Source organism: Lagopus muta, chromosome 7 (assembly GCF_023343835.1).
Source record: "Lagopus muta isolate bLagMut1 chromosome 7, bLagMut1 primary, whole genome shotgun sequence".
Classification (NCBI taxonomy): Eukaryota; Metazoa; Chordata; class Aves; order Galliformes; family Phasianidae; genus Lagopus; species Lagopus muta.
Genome location: NC_064439.1, coordinates 17,438,340 through 17,455,723, shown reverse-complemented (window position 1 = coordinate 17,455,723; position 17,384 = coordinate 17,438,340). Strand labels below are relative to the sequence as shown.

Here is a 17,384-nt window from a genome sequence, read left to right as displayed (position 1 = left end):
CCAGGGCTGGGGGTTGCACTACATTGCTCAAATAATCTGTTATCTGCAGAGGTGAACATTAGTTTCTGAACTATTTACTCACTGATTTCAGTTTTGATGAGGATGTTCTCTGAGTATTTGGTGCTCACACTAGACCTCTCCAGAATCACCTCTGGCAGCTTTGACTTTGGTCTGTGATATTTATGTTTACAGTTATGTTTAACTGTAGATAATATTATTAAAAAAAAAGAAAGCTACTAAATAAAACAATTACAGCATTCAGAGCAACAGTATTAGAGTTATATATATCATTCTCTTATTGCTTCTGTACCTTCAATTTTATGATAAATTCAAGAGGCATTGTAGGTTTAATTGATCCTGGTGTGCATTGTAACAGGTTTGTTGCAGACAAAATGGGTGGTGCAATTGAAAGAGACAAACTACATGATTTCAGCTGGGAGCTACACATAAGTGAAATAAAATTTGAACTGAAATCCAACATTGTGCCTATTGGGAAAGTTAAAAAAGGAACATTTTACCACAGGGCTTTACTTTTCAAGGTATGTTAACATTTACTTTATAACATAATGTTATTTTTGCTAAACAGATATTAAAACTAGAGTATGCTTGCATCAGTGTAATCTAAAGTAATCTAATATTTATATTAATGTAATATCTTGTGTATATGTCTAAGTCTACAGAAGTGTATACATATTTTACTGGCAAAATTGATTTCCCAGTGAACGAAAGCCAGCATTGCTTCTTTTTGTAAACATTCTTTTTCTCATTAAATTGTCTTAAGTGATATCAGCAGAACACTTGATAAATGGCAAAAAGTCAAGATATTTGTTTGGTAGTCAAAACATTTTATATTTTCTGTAAACTGTAAAATATTGAATTATGCAGTTTCCTGGGGGATTTTTGGATGCTGCAAATGTAAATATGCTGGGACCATTTCTATTCATTATCTGTCCAGTATTCTGTGACAATGCATAACAGCTTTTATGTTCCAGTTGCATAGACTAGAAAGCTTTGTTTCTTCCTCTGTCTTCATGTCAGCCTGTTTATCCGTGCTCTCCTTTTTCCTCGGCTATTGGGTAGCTGGCCTCTTCTCCTTGGATGGAAAGAAAAAGACAAGAAGGGCTTAGACACTAAGTGGGAAGGACCTAGGAAATAGTATAGAGGGAGAAAGAGTACAATGCAAAATATATGACGTTCATGGGGAGAGAAAGTTCCTGACATGCATTGTGGAGGTATGAGAGAAGGAATTAATTGTGCTGAAGCAGTACTGAAGTTCTCTTACCATCCACTGTCCTCTCACCATTATGTTTCCAAAGAAACATTTGTAGGGACAAATCCTCTCTCTTAAAGCCTCCACAATCTCAGTCTGGAATATCTTTGTTTGTAAAAAGTAAAAATCTTTCAGGATTTTATTTCTTCACAGCAGATGCGTTCTGAGAAAGTGTTGGGTTTTTTTTTTTTGTATCTGGAAGCCCTTGCAGCTCTGCTGGGGACAACGTAGAGCTGAGGCCATGGAGGTGTTCTATCTAGTTCACCTCATGTTTCATTGCTTCATACACTGAAGGTGCTGAAGAGCAAAGAGCATGCTTTGGAGTGAAGCAGCAACCTTAAATTTAACACTGATAAAAATGTTACCTTTCTACACTTAACAGTGCATACAAAGTATGCAGGGTACACATATCATTACTTGTGTTAATGGTTCTTCAGAATATTGTGCAGAACAGAGTCTTCCAGGAAAAAGAATACCTTTCAGTGCAGTGTGGATTCTGTTCTTCATTTGAGATCTGAAAGACAGGCTGATGCATGGATATGTTGGTGTCTGAGAAGAGTAAAAATGAATAGTTTTTATGCAGTGCATAGAATGTAGTAGAAACAGCATCTGTAAGCAGTCTGTCTAAGCGCAACCAACAGTAAATATTTGCAGTTTGGAAACCCCACAGATATTTACACAGTCTGTATCAAGAAAGCTCTTTTTAAGCATCACTCGCTATCACACAAGACAATTGTACTAAATGATTAACACCTTTTCTTTCTCTTTTAGGTGATAGCAGACAGACTTGGAATTGGCTGTAGTTTAGTTCGTGGCGAGTATAACAGAGGTTGGAATGAAGTTAAATTGGTTGATGACTCTCCTCAAGGAGTAACTGGGCTTCTGCTTCCTCCTCAAGAGTATATTGTAGATCTGATGTTTGTACCAGGCTTTCTGATGAAACAAGAAAGTGTAGAGGCTGATCAGTACAAATATATTTAATCACACCCAAATTTCTCAAAAATAAGCATTTTAAGATGATTATATGCTGTAATCTATGAAACAAAAGGGGGTTGCAGTCCAAAGGAAAGGCATACATTTCTACAGACATTTGCTGAAAGACGCTCTTCATTTTCTGAGAGTTCACTTTAGATATCTGTATTTGGTATGTTGTTCTAAACATGGAATTAATCATATTTTACATAGCCAACCTCAGTTCTTAGAAATGAGGGAGGGAGTGGAGGCTGTTAGTGTTGGTACTACATTAAGACTAAAATTAAAATTTAGTAGATCAAGAATATTTGATATATTGTGCTTATTATATAGATTTAAATTATTTCCAAACTACATTTTTTTTTTTCTTGTGGTTCTTCAACAGTGTACTTTGCTTCTGGGGAAAACATTCCATTTATATTTCTTGGAACTTGCTATAATTATGGATAATATACTCTATGTAAAAGTAAATAGTTTGTCCTGCCACAGAGAAGAGAGATGATTTATAAATTAGTGCTTGCAATCTCCCTTTAATTTCTAAGTCTAAGGATTATGTGATTCTGTGATTTCTACCTTTCTAATGAATGTGAACCAGCAAAGCAGCAGACTGAAGATAGTGGTGCTGTCAGTGGGATTTTGATATGGGAGGACCTAATGCCTTGACCTGCATACTTCTGTCTGCTTGTTCTGCATGTATAGAGACTGTTATGGCAAACAGGATTCTAAGTGGATTATTTCAGTCTTTTTAGATCAGCTTGCTGGCTCAGAGACATTTCTGAAGGGTGCTTCTGTAGCTACACGTGGCTACAGAGAAGGATTCTTCTATTTTCCCCAAAGTATATGCAGAGGCAGTACAGATTGCTGGCAGCAGCATACCAATGTTTCCATGCTTCCCCTCTGTCGCCCTTGGTCTCTGATCAGTAGTTGAGCATCCAGGTTAATTTCCACTTGTTTTATCTTTTCCAGCAAGGGACAACTGCTGTCTAATTCATGGAATTAATGCATTTCATATATTTTCTGATTTTACTAAACAACAGCAACAGTGGAAGGCTTCTAGCATGTCACTCCTTCAAACTCTATGCTCCCTTGCATTGTAGAAACTGAACACTTTCCCCAGTAAACATCAGTAACTATTTAACTCTGGACCCTGAGAAGGATCCAGAACTTATGGAGCAAAACAAATGTTTCTTTTCAAATCCAACAGGATCTTTCAAAATCTTATATATACAAATATATATTTGTATGTGTGTATAACTTGGCTTCATGCAAAAACAAACAAATCTTTTGTTAGTGAATATGGATTTGGGATGATGATGTACTAATTCATCAACAGGTCCTCTGCATGAATCTGAACCTCTTCTATTACGTGACTCCCTTCTCCAAAAATCCAACTTGTTATCAACACAGTGTCAAAATGGAGGCTGTGCAGAGGCAATAGGCTTTTACTGGCTAACATGCCAACTTGGTTAAAATAGAAAAGTGCATTAATACTCATATTCATAGCTCTCGTGGTGGTTTTTACAAGAGCCGTTTCCCCCCACAATTCATGCAGTACCTATTTTCTTCAGGAAACTTGAAAATAAGCAAAAAATTCCCCAGACGATGCAAAGCCCCAAAACAGCATGCATAGAAACCGTTGTATGTGCCATCACAGCAAAGCAGAAGAATGAAGGATGGCAAGAGTCTGTCTGCCCAGGTAGCCTATCTCCAGTAATGATCGATAAGGCAAAGGTTAAGAACATGGCACAAATGCATTTCTACATTTCCAGAGCAGTTTGCAGTTCAGGGGCTGTGCCTCACACAGATGTCACCCAGGGGAGGATCACAGGGCTCTGCTCCAGCACCTTGCCATGGGCTTTGCTAGACTGCTCTGTGGCTGTGGGGTGTGATTGTTTCCTGCTCTTTACCAGTATGGCCGTTAGAGCAGGACTTTGCTGATAAATGAAAAGCTCCTTAGACCTCTTAATGAGCTAATTATTTTTCTATTATAAAAATGCTACCTCTGACACTGAAAGATATCGGTTATCTTGGGATGACTTTACCTGGCCCTCCTTGTCCACTGTTACCAGGCAGGATTCACACTTCAGGTACAGGTGGTGTATGTGCAGCAATGCCAGCAATGTGGGGGCAAAAATGCGCTCATGTGTGTCTTTGACCTATAAAAATGTTATTTGTAGGACATAGCAGGAACTCATGTGTTGGGGGCTCAGTGAGCTAGTAAAAGCTTCTTTCTCATTAAGGAGGGAGCCTATTTGCATGCTAATTAACCAGCCTGCTCTTCCAGCTCATTGATGTTTCGCTGACATGCTGAGATGCCATCTATGGAAACTGTGCGCAAAGCAGAACCAAAGACAGCTCCTGCTTGAAGCTGAATAAATGCCCAGGGACATTTAATGAAGGCAAATGGCAGGCTGGAAGGTCTGACCTCCCCAGGCTGGGCAGCCACAGCCAAAGGCCTGTTTTAGGCTATGAGACAAAAAGCTCACAACTCTTTAGTAAAAGGCTCTCCTAAAAAGTGCAGCGCTGTTTGGTTGTGCAGCATTTTCTAGTCTTCCAAAATCTGCCTACTGCTCCCCGTCACTCCCTTGTGACTGCTACAGAAAACTGCCAAATACAACAAATCCCTATATGGATTCCATAGCATGCAACAAGCTCCCCTTCAAGGTGCTAGCATCGCGCAGGCTTGCTCCAGAGCACAGTGCTGCCTTCCTGTGGAGCAGAAGCTGCTCCGGGGAGCCCACACCCTGCTGCAATGGGCTGAGCAGTGGGGCACCAGGGAGCTCCCAGCCTGCAGGCCCTGTCTATGCTGCTTTGTTCTTCTCGTGCTGTCTCCATGAGATGTCCCTAAACTATCTCATTGTTTCTGATATTAGTTTTTTGTGTTAACCTATGTCCTTCAACAAATGAGCAGCTCTTTCTAGTTATGAAAGGGTATAAGGATTTGGTGGGGAAAATTAAAAAAAAAAAAAAAAATCATCAAAAAGTGTAATAGCAATGGAGTGTATTAAATTCCTTTTTAATTCAGCTTCTCTGCACAGGAAGCTTTTAGTGACAGGGCCTGAAAGAAGAGTCCTTAAAGGCCGACTGTCAAAAGGATATTCTAGAGTCAAAAGGTTTTTAAAAATGTAATTAATTTTAATTGGTGTTAGGGAACAAATTAGAAAGGATACAGGTGGAGTTTCTGCTCTGTGTCCCAAGATACAAGAGATTTTGTTAATGACATCTAGTATCTAAAGTTGAGAAACTAGCATGTTTTGTGATAAATAGGCTCTCTTCAGACACAATTTATCCATGGTAGATTGCTGCTGTCATACAGCCTCTTCTCCCGGGTAACAGCAATAGGATGAGAGGGAATGGCCTGAAGTTGCACCAAGTGAGGTTCAGGTTGGATGGTAGGAGAAGTTCCTTCTCAGTAAGAGTGGTGGTGCATTGGCACAGGCTGCCCAGGGAGGTGGTGGAGTCACTGTCCCTGGAGGAACTGTGCAGATGTGGCACTGAGGGATGTGGGTGTGGTGAGAGTTGGGGTGGGGTTGGACTAGGTGATCTCAGTGGTTTTTTCCAGCCCTGATGGTTCTATGATTCTGTCATTCTATCTGTGAATCAACTTCTCATACTGCTCTGCTCTCTGACACAGTTCTTACTTCTCAAATAATAAGTACACTTGAGGAAATCACAATCTGTTTCTAGATAGCTGGAAAAAAAGTTTTCCAAAGCCCAGGGCCAAGCAACTCATTTTGAGATACTCCCATCTTCCTGACCTGACCTATGTGCTATGAATTGGTCCTTCTCAGTAGATTGGTTCCTGGGCAGTGGCATTGGGCGCTCAGCCCCTGCTCTCGCAAGCCAGCAGCACTAAGGTGGAGATGAGTGAGCAGCACAAAGCCAGGCACTGGCTCCACGTGTCTTCAGTGAGTGAAGGGGTTTCACTGTGAATTGGAGGAAATGAAGAGTTTTAGGGTATTTCTCATCAGCTTCATTTTGTGCTTCTCCTGATTAGAAAATGCATTACAAGTACATGTTTTGGGGATCATCTGAGAGAGAAGGAAAGGTTTGTAACAGCGTTTATGTGAATCCCAGATTTAACAATACAACCAAATGAATGAGAGGGAACGAAACCTGTTCTGGTGAGCCGCGTTCCTCAGGAGTTGCCACTCACTAGGGTAGAGGAGAGCTGTTGTTGGGGAGCACAACCCACTGGAGGGAGGAGCAAAGCTTACCCTGCTCCTCAATCACTTCTATTTCACTTTTTTATGATGCAGTCATGAATTAGTTCTTTCTGCTTTTGTAATTAGAGAGTAGAGCAGATGGTCAGGGTTTAGTTCAGGGCGATAAATCCATTAAGATAACCTACAGGAAGCTGCTGCTGCAGCAGTTGCCAAATAATTACTTGATGTTTCGTTCAGGCTTTGGGCACTGGGTGGAAGGAGAAGCAGCACGGTTTTTTACTGCCTGAGCTACAAGGGGTGAGAAAACACACACATGGCTGTAGGGAATGTGTTATTCTGGCCATGCGGCTCAAGAAGGATGAGTGGGAACGAACTCAAGTTTACCAGTGGTGGTTCAGGTTGGGCATTAGGAAAATCTTCTCTGAAAGAGTGGTGAAGCACTGGAATGGGCTGCCCACAGAGGTGGTGGAGTTACCATCCCTGAGGTGTTCAAAAAAAAGGGTAGATGTAGTACTAAGAGGGATACGGTCTAGTGGGCAGGGTGGTGGTAGGTAGACAGTTGGACAAGATGGTCTTAAAGGTCTTTTTCAACCTTCATGCTTGTATGATTCTATGAACAAAAACTGCATAAGCATGGATTTGGGTTTGCAGAAGGATATTTGTGTGATTTCTGCACCTCAGAGCTCCCTGCCTGGCTGGATGGTGACACTCCACTTGTCTCCAGAGCTGGTAGCTGAGGCAGAGCTGGGCTGGGATGTAATCAGAGCTATGATGAACATAAGCACTCTGTGCACCCCCTTAATAGACACTGAGCTTTCTAGGAGGGACCCATTCCTCAGCTCAGTGTGTCCATGCACCACAGACAGAAGGCATTTGTAGTAATAAGCCAGCTGAATCACTGGGGATAATTTACTTTAAATTTTACATACTGTTGCTAGGGGAGACTTTCAGCTGCTTCCCCTTGTGTGTCATGGGGAAAAAAAAAAAATGAGGAAAATTAAGTAACAACTTAATTGGCTTTTATAGCAGTCTGCAGGGGAAGTGCAGGCCTGTTCTCTGCCTAGCTACAGAGCACGGTGTGTGCCGTAACCAGGGGAGGCCGTATTACTGGCATGACAGCACAATGATTTTTTATTAAAAAAAAAAAATCAGAAAAACAAAATGCCTCCATTTGGGGGCTGCTTTCTGCTTGGGAAGGACTTGTGAAGTGGTTGGGGGGTGGCAGGTTGGGCACTGAGTGGAGAAGAGACTGGCGGCAGCCAAGGAGCTGCTGTTCTGCTGCCTCCTCTCACCTATGGTCTGCCCAGAGAGCAGGGCTGGCAGCCAGTGGAGTGCAGGGCCAGGGGGGTGCAGCGATGGGCCCTGCAGCGATGGGTCCTGCAGTAATGTGTCCCGCAGTGATGGGCCTTGCAGTGATGTGTGCTGCAGAGGGTGACAGCTCTGACTGCAAGATCTCAAATGTGAAATGAAGATGTTGGCATTAGCTGGATCTGCATGTCCTACCTTTGTGCTCACAGTGATCAACAAGCAGCTTGCAACATTCTGGGCAATAAAGAGGATGGTGATGCCAGGGCTGATGAGCATGATACCTTTTGCTCCCACTGCTGCCCTGCTTGCACAGCCCAAGTGCTGCAATGCCACGCAGAGCATAAGGAAGAGGGCACAGCAACAGATCTTCCTTGTTTCATTTCTCACTGCCTCCAAATTGTTGCATTTTGCAGTAGAATCAGCAACAGACAGCAGTAAGAAAGATATCGACAGTCCATTTTTTATTGAATTTTGTCTTTAAAAATTCAACCAGCGGTTAAATCAATGTCAATTACATTAAAACGCATACGTTTCAAGACTAATCACTTTCTCTTACTCTTCTTCATTTCCTGGTACCTAAGGCAGAGCTGCACTGACCTGCCTGTTGGGGGTTGGGGGCCAGTGGCAGAGAGATGCAGATAGCACACCACCTTCAAAATTACTTGATCAATATAGCAAAGAGCAATGCTTGTAATGTGCATTTAAGAGAGAAAAAGCATGAGCATTTCTGCATGCAGACCCTGGCCTTGCTCTCTGTAAAACCAATCCATACCAGCCACCAAACAAATGTCTTGACAGGATTTTTTTCCCTGGCACCAGTTAGTGTGCACACTACATCTTCTGACTGCAGCACAAATTCAGTTGTAATCCGACAGCAGTGAGAGGTGACTGACACCTGCCCAGCTCACTGCTTTGGATGCCCCACTCCGGACCAGAGTGTGTTCAAACAGAACTGTTTTGAGTAGTACAGTAGCTCAATAGCTGCTGGTCACAATGCTGATCTTTTTGTTCACAGCGTGATTTTATTTGCTTTCAGAGTTTTTCTTAACTCTGTCCATGTTTTTTATCCTCTCTGAGGACTGACTTAGGATTCTTTATGGTTCTGTCTGTATATTGCATGTGCTCATGTGACACTTGTCATGGATGTAATTTGATTCTTGTACTCAGTAGTGCCATCATTCTCAGTCTTCAGGAACCTCATTCTACTCTACTGCAGGCAAACTAAAATTATTGTTGAAAAATTTTAATATAAAGACACTTTGTGGAGCCCTGTGCCAGGGGTTTGGTGCTTGGAATCCTGAGTGTTCTGTAAGTTCCTCGGAGGTGGTGACTCGAGCACTGAAATCTGGGTGGTTTATGTCTGACTGGTCTCCAAGTTTCTGGGGCAGGGAAAAGTCTTCCCTATTAATCCAAAGGCATCCCTCCTTCATTTCTTTAAGGTTGCTAATAATTATTATTCAAAGCCCCACTGGGAAGCCCTTGTTTTATGGATTTTTGCATGCTTTCAATCTGATCCCTACATGCTTGATCTGAATGGCGATTGATCTTTAAAGACCTACACTACTGACTTATCTTTTTTCTCCTGGGATCTATCTGAAGAACGTGGAACCAGGAACACACTGCCATGTGTGCAGTGCACCCTGCCCAGGTAACATCCCCTTGGTGTCTCAGCATCCTGGCCACATCCTGACTGTGCCAGGAGGAGCTGTGTCTACTCATGGGAGGAATGGAAAGCTGAGTTAGCAGAGAGGAGCAGTCCCTTGGTGCTGGAGTGCTACTGGTGAGATTTCCAGGGTGCCACAGCTGCATGCTGTGCCTTTTCCCCACTGCTGAAAGTCTCCAGCAGCCAGCAGTTACTGCACCAGGATCTGCATTTTTCTCCTGCTGCACTCGCTGCTCTCTCTGGCTTACAATAGTTCTCCATTTAAGAGGTCCCCGAGTTACAGTCTGCCAAAAAACCTATGTGTCTGTGCTGGGTATCGCTGCATGCTCCCTCTGGTTTTGTGTTTCCCATTGCCATCTCCTTGTGCTCAGGCCTTTCCTCTGCCTCAGCACAGCTCTCGCTGTTGTCATTGCTGCCCTCCTTGTACCAGATCTTGAGACCTTGCAGCCCCTCCTCCTTCTTGCTCCCTAAATTAATTTCCACTGTTTTTGCCTTTTTAGTTGCATTTACTTTTAAAAACCTGCCTGCGAATGACTGTGCCATTAACCTCTGTGCTCTTCACAATACTGTACACTTTGCAACTTCATTAAAGTCTGAGTAAAAGGAAATAGAGTGCCTCAGTGTAGGACATGCAGATGGTGTTCTGTTCTCTGTAACTGAACCAGAAAGGACAGTTCCTCATTTTTGATCCAGAAAACAACCTTTGTACCTTTCCAGCTGTTAGTGAAATATGGCTGATATGCCCTTTTTTTGGTGATTCTTTTGTGACTACTTTAAAGGATGCATCATACATCAGAATATCAGATGGAAAGCTGAGGGGTAAGATACGTGGATGGTAATAGGGGGAAACAAGCAGTGGCTGTATTGAAAATAAAGCTAAAAAAAATATAAAAATAAAAATTATATAAATATATAAATATATATATATAAGAGAAATAATGTTAAAATTAGAGGCTGATAACTGTAGATAGTTTGTTGTTGCTATACAAACAAATTCCCACTGAGGGGAATTGCTTCTGCCGCTAAACTAATAACCATCCACCACTATAACTCCAACAGCCATGCTGCTTTTTGCAGCATCCTGCTCTCAGAAGATACAGCTACTTTGTCTAAAGCATGAAATAATGCAAAATCTTGCAGGCTGATATAGGGGATTTAAAGAAAAAGGAAAGAAAGGCCTTTTAAGGAAATTGAAAATGGTTAAGTGTGCAAAGTGGCCTGAAAATATTTTTTTTTCCCATGAATGCATTAGGTTGCAAAGGACACCAACAATCAGGGGAAAATGGTATTTGGTAAGAGATTCATTCAAAGTGCATTAAAAATGTCCTTTCTTTTTGAAATGCATTAGATCATTAGCTACAGGTAAACATGAAGCGCTTCCTACTCTCCTTCCAACTATATACGGGTCTGTATGTATTTATACCTTAATTTATCACCTTCTGCTACCAAATTTTCATTTGAAAGAGTTAGAAATACATGCAAAAAACCTCTAGCCTAGTAGAGATAGCAAATTGCAGTGCTTTAATGAAATCTCAAACCTTCCCTGAGCCATAAACCTACAGCTGAGATTCATACAGCAAAAAGTGCTTTTTAGAATTATCTGGATTCCATCCAGGATGACTGAAATAGGGATCAAAGTAAATGACATGTGCTGGAGGAATGGTGTGTTGAAGGCTAATCTGATGCATATGTTTAGGGAAAGTCCATTTATCCATAAATTAAGTGGAGAAATACTTCAAAGGGCAAATATGATCTTGAACAGCAATATTTTGGGATACTAAAATGTTTCTATTAAGGAATCTAAGGGATGTTACCGTTCATAAAACCACACGGACACCGTTTCCATGCAGACTGGTTCAACAGCTCTGAAGATTGATCCATTAGCAGAGGAAAACACCTACAATGGAGCCAGGTAGTGTGAGTGACAAGTGAGGGATGAAGTCAGACGGTCAGATGCAAAACCCTCAGAGTTACAGCAGAAAGAGCTTCCTGGGCTTTGCAGGGTTTCAGAGGGAGCCTGGTGTGTCTTCCCTATGTCTGAATCAGCAGAAGGGTCCTTGTGTCAGCAAATGAAGAATTCCTTTTGAACGTAAAAGGAGAATTACGCAAGTATGCACCAGGGAAATTCAGGGCATGTGGGTGTTTCAGTTCTGCCAGGTTACCATTTGGAAACCTGTGCCCAGCAGGCACAGGGTCTGAGGGATTTTGAAGAGCAGAGAGACCGCTTTGGCTGAAAGAAATAGGTTGGACACAAGGACAAGAATGTGCAGAGCGTGTTTGCTCAGTGCAGCCTGCTCCGTGTTCTATTTCTCCCTGGTTTCATGGAGAGGGGCAGGGAGCGGGATATTTCTCATGTGTCTTCACAGATCAGTGTAACAGCCTGCATAGGAGCGCCCACAGAAACCAGCCCTTGGTCACCTCTGTTTGCAAATCCTCTTTTATCTCCATAGTTACACTGCTCCAAGAAAGCCACATCCGGTAATTACAAAATGCACACTGAAGCTGTAATGCTGTTCTCTGGGTTGCATTTGTTAAGCTTGTTGGCCAGCTTGTTCATCGCGTCTCTCTAAAAGGCTCTTTTAGAGAAGATTCTAAGACTTGTCTCCACTCTATTAGGACCCCACCAAAATACGCGTGTTTCTTTTCACTATTGCTGTAAATCGTACATGAGTGATGTAATAATCTCCTCTCACATCAAGGCTCCCGCTGATGTCTCCGTCCACCACTAGGTGCCAGTAGGAGCATTGCTTTTGGAAGACGGGAGGCTGAGATGAGCGATCTGGAGGGGCCGGCTGTGCCTCTGCACGCATTGCTCGTAATGGTGTGTGACTCTTCATTTCTGTCTCTACGTCATCTTACAGCAGGGAGAAGGGAAGAATAACTCTTTGCTTGCAATTTGCTTACCGCTATCAGTATCTTTAAATTGATGGGATTTTCACATTTCTGCCACCCAAACCCCCCAAATATTTTCTGATCCTATTTACTATATGCTTTAGGTTTTAATGTGCAGCTGAGCAGGGTTGGTAATCCTGCACATTAACAGGAGGCACCCACAAGGGGACAATCTGTAGTGCTTTTTCTCATGGCAATGGATATCTCTTGGCAAAGCAAATCTTGTGCTGACAGGATTTTCCCATCGGTGGGTTAAGCTTTGAGCAAGGCCCTGTTTTAATTACCAGCTGGGCAGTGGCACACTGCTGGCTGTACGCAAAAGCCACCATTCCCCACGGAGCTGGCTTGGTGGGCCAGCACAGCCGCTCTCCATACTCACTTTGGTTTGGTGTCACATTTTGTTTCTCATCATAAACTCTGCTCTCAGAGGCTGTGCTCTGTTGTGCCAGGCTTTGAGCTGCAGCTTCACAGGTGCAGTTCAGCTACAAATGTATTTAGTTACTGGAAGAAAAAAAAAACAAAAACTACTTTCAAGCTTTGTAACATACCAAACTGTCAGTGAAACAGAAATGGCAAAAGCCCCTGCTGTGGGTTGGTTGAGAATTCCCTTTGGAAAAGAGATTCCAACACAGTTCAGTGCCAGTGAGAAAACTTTGACAGTGCCAAATATTGTTAGTATTAGTACATGATGAGGAAAGAAGCTAGAGCTCTTATCAGAAGCAGATGGTTTTGTGGCATCTCTGTTCTTAATCAACAAGAAAGTCTGGTTTCCACTATAGTTCAGAAAATAAGTACAATTATGGGAGTGGATGGCTATTGTTTCCTAAGACATATGGTACTTGTGGCAGACATGAAAGCAATACCAATACTGGGATATGACCAGACAGTGTGCTGAGATCTACAGGAACACAGGTTGTCTTCTTTGTGACCAGGAATGAATCCACCTGAACGCAGAGAACGGTGGCACTGTTGGGAACATTCTGTCCCCCTTCCTGATATAAAATATGTACATGAGTAGAGTTCTAAGTATGAAGAGCATACGGTTGGTTTTGACTGGAGAAAATGATGAGACTGGTGAGAGTGTAGCTGTTCAAACAGAGCTGAAGGCTGGAACTCAGAAAATTTATTCAGAGAACCTCAGGTGAGCTGCTGGAAGGGATTTAGTCCAACCATTCATCCCATTACAGAGTCAGTGCTTCCTAATGCAGTCCAACCAAATATTTGCTTAAGACGTTCTTAAAATCCACATCCTCATGATGTGATGAGGTGGATTGCTTAGGTCTTTCAACCGCTGGTTAGGCCCTGGGGAAAAGGCTGGGTTCTCTTTGCAGCAGTGCAAGCTTTTTGCTGTTTGCCCTGCAAACATTGTTCTCTCATTTCATAGCAGCTGCCCTTCTAGGACACCGTCTTTATTCCCTCAGTCATCTCCCTGCTAGACTAGAAAGGGCCAACCCCTTCAATCCTTCTACTTTATGTGGTGTTTTGCAGAGGCTGATCCTTCTGCTGCCCTGTTTTCTCTCCTTTCAATCGATCCTTTTTCTTGAAGCACAGTACAAAGCTGGACATCATGCAGCAGCTGGGCCCAACCTGCCTCAGCAATTAGAGACTGTGTGGGTGCTCCTGCCTACACACCTTCACCTTTCCACAGCCCATGACCCATACATGCATTGTGACCTGCTGTAACACCAGGGGCTTTCATAAAGAACTTGCCACCACAGCCCTAAATCTCTGCTGTTTATTACTTGTTAAGGTGTGAAAGTATGCAATTGAGTTCAAGGAATTGCATCTTCAGGGGACTGATCTACTTGCCTAACCAGCTGTTAATTAAGGTTACTTTTTATTCTGTTACTCTCCTCCAGTGGCCTTGTAAAAGGCCTTCTAGAAGCATTAGGTATCATCTGTGAACATCAGAGGCGCTCTCTATAGTCAGTTACTACAATGTAGTTCATGTTTGCAGCAATAACCAGTTTGGGGTTTATTTTCCCATGATGCAAGAGACCTTTAGCCAAAGCAGTCCTTTCTGTGAACCATAAAGGCAGAGCCCTGAAGAAGAGCCTAACTAAAACTCTTTCAGGAAATGGAACCTGTGGAAACATGGAGTCTTTCTTCTTTTAAATCAGTGACTTGCATTCTGTGTCCAGTAGCAGAGCTGAAGTAGGATTTGCTCCAGGAACTTCCTCTTATAAAAATAATACTATAATAATGTAACGATCTGCCTAGTATTGTCAGACTTCTGTTATCACTTGTGTGTTTCAGAATCTGAAAATATAAATGAATGTGAAGTTTTCTGTGTTTAGGGAAAAGAAAAAAGAAACATAACCAAAGCAACAACATTAAAATACATATTCAGTAATGTGACCCTTTTGTTGAAAACATGCCCGGCCTGTTCTTCCTTGTACAAGTTTGTAAATACTTTGTATTCCTCCAAGCATTGTCACTGTGGTTTGCAGTAACAGGAAAATAAATCATGTTTGTTAAATTGAGCTTTCCTGCTTTCAGATTTTTTTTCAGCAAAAATAATCTCTAAGTCAGAACATCAGCTTCATGAAACTGGCTGGGCTTAAATGCCTCCCTGCTGAGAGTTACTAGGCAACATCTCATTTGGCTTCACCTATAACAGGCTGTTTCCATTCTCCCTGGCTCTGCTGCCTCAGTAATAAAAAGGGTGCGTTCACTTACTTAGACTTCTGCGTGCTGGTGTAGTCTTAAAAGTGCTTAATGTCTTTAGAAAGCTCTAGTGCACTGAATTTACCTTTCCTCTTAATCTTGTGTCTTTGGAGCTCTGCATTTTTTCTCATTCTCCCTGTGCTTTCTAAGCAATTTCATAACTCTTTTACAAACATCAAGCAGGCATGGTGATTATCATAGCTGGCCTAAAACAGAGCTGCACCAGAGCCCTGGAAGGTGTGAAGCAGCAAGAAGAGCTGCAGCTACTGCTGTGGCACAGTGTCACAGCTAGCAATGGCTGCATTGCCATCAGAGGTGGCTGGGCTTCTGCATGCAGCCAGGTGCTGGCAAATCAGGCAACACCTGCCTGAGTACTGAGATTTTGGCTGGGATATCAAGCTGAAGTGTTCCTCATAGCTGCATATGCATCCTGTCATGTGTTAACACAGAGTCTCACTTATCTGGGTGGGATTACTGCAGGGTAATGACAGTGGTTTTAAACTTCTCTGAAGTTTTCCTTAAGGCATGCACAGTCTTTGTGAAGATCAGCATAGATCAACATAGGCGGGATGAGAACTGGCAAAATAAACACTTCCTACCCGTGCTCAGGGACACCAGATCTCGCTGACACCTTCTGAAGGTGAACACCATACCAACAAGATAGACAACGGAGCTAAAAAACCACATGCCCACAAACACTGGAGTACAAATTGACTCAGTTTACCACCTTGAATGTACGCAGCCAGCAGAGACCACCTGTAGTGAACTGTCACGTCAGTATTGGCTGGGAAGCTTGCCTGAGCAAGAGAGCACTTACACCTGTAAACATCATAGTGCACAACTGGTGCTGGAGGTAAGCAACTGCTGGAGCCTCTTTACTCCTGAGAAAGTCCTGTAAGGCTTGGGTTTGGTTTGTGCAGTGTTAATTACAGGTATGTAAATACATGCACAGTCCCATTCCTTCACAGAGAGCACCTGGCCTACAGTGTACTGGTATATCACCTAGCAGCAATGTAAAGCATAACTCTGTTGGCCCAGAGAAATCAGTGAGCTAAGCAACTTTATTCTTTTTATTCAAATTACAGTAGTAGAAGAAGGTTTGGCTCTCACTATATTTGTAAAATTGGAGTGAGGGCACACCGCCTTTCAGAGTGGCTCTGCCCTGTGGTTTGAAGGAGCTGTACTGAGAGACATTCTATATCCCACCCTGAACGCTTCACTGTACCTCACAACGTGTTTAGATGTCTGCAGGTACCCATGTGTATATGCCAGTAGATGAATAGGGAAAATGATCTTTCTTTGTAAGCATGGTCATCCTTTCTACTAAAATGCAACCACATGAATAAATGTGAAAAATTGAGATGGTAGGTAAGGGAGGTAAGAGTACAAATTTCTTGAATTAGCTCTCCAGATGTTTTGTTTGTTTGGGTTGGGATGTTTTGGTGGTTTTGTTTGTTTGCTTGTTTGTTTGTTTTGGCAATCCGCCTCTCATTCTGTGCTGCATCACTGATTGGAAGTGGTTGCACAGTGACCTCGTGTAGCATCGGGGGTATAAGACATGGCTTTCTTCATCCCTCTTTTTGCTAAATTATCACTTGCAAAAAGTTATCTGGATCAAATGCGGTACTGTTTAGTACTCCTTTATAAAATCATCTTGTATCTGAGCATGTCTCCTACAAAGATGCATTTATACAATCTAGTTTTTTGCCTATAAACAGAGCTGTTGACATTGATGGTCTCAATCCCCCTGTGATGCTGGACATTCAAGACCTCTGATCCTGAGATCTTTGGGATGGAAATGGGATTATTTTCTGTGCATACAGTACCAATCCCAGCATGACAGACCCAGCTAAAGGCCCAAGGTGTTACGAAACACTATAAGACCATCATAGGCTAGAAGAATTCCCTTGTGCATCTTCATGAATTCGTTCCATGATAGCAAATAAAGAACATTTGCTTCTCTGAGCTGAATATAATCTGCCAGGCAACTGTAAATCAATGTTCCATCCTTTACATGCGAGAAGTCTTTCAACATTACTACTTCATTAATTAGTTTCAATGATGATACTTTGTGTTTTTAAATAACCATTGTGTTTTTAAATAACCTTTTAACAAACCCTAATTTATTTTTCTATATAATTCTCAAGAGATTTTAACTCCTTAAATAAACCATCTCAGACCTTCCTTAGTCCTTGCAGCATCTCTACAAGTAAGTAATTATTCTCAGTTTTGTTGAGGGAAGACTCAATGAGAATAACTTCACTGACTTGCTGAAGACTGCAGCCAAGCCAGAATTAGACTGCAACTCCTAATGGTGTCCAGATTTTCAGACATTATTTTTCTAAAACTTTTTTGGCACTTAATTGTTTGGAGAGGATGAATTATTGAAAGAGAGGAGGCATAATTTAGTACATATTTTTCTAACTGTGGTATCAAAACTACACAG

The 17,384-nt window shown here is 42.2% G+C and overlaps 1 protein-coding gene across 7 annotated transcripts in view; it reads left to right on the top strand.

Moving 5' to 3' along the window:
• The window catches only part of ARMC3 (armadillo repeat containing 3), a 70,221-nt gene extending 55,471 nt beyond the window's left edge, over window positions 1-14,750 (top strand). For all 7 annotated transcript variants that reach the window (XM_048951176.1, XM_048951172.1, XM_048951177.1 and 4 more), the window contains 2 exons: window positions 377-539; window positions 2,042-14,750. In XM_048951176.1, coding sequence (XP_048807133.1) covers window positions 377-539; window positions 2,042-2,251 — 373 coding nt within the window. In that variant the 3' untranslated portion in view covers window positions 2,252-14,750. The remainder of the gene's footprint in view (window positions 1-376; window positions 540-2,041) is intronic.
• The last annotated feature ends 2,634 nt before the right edge of the window (window positions 14,751-17,384 follow it).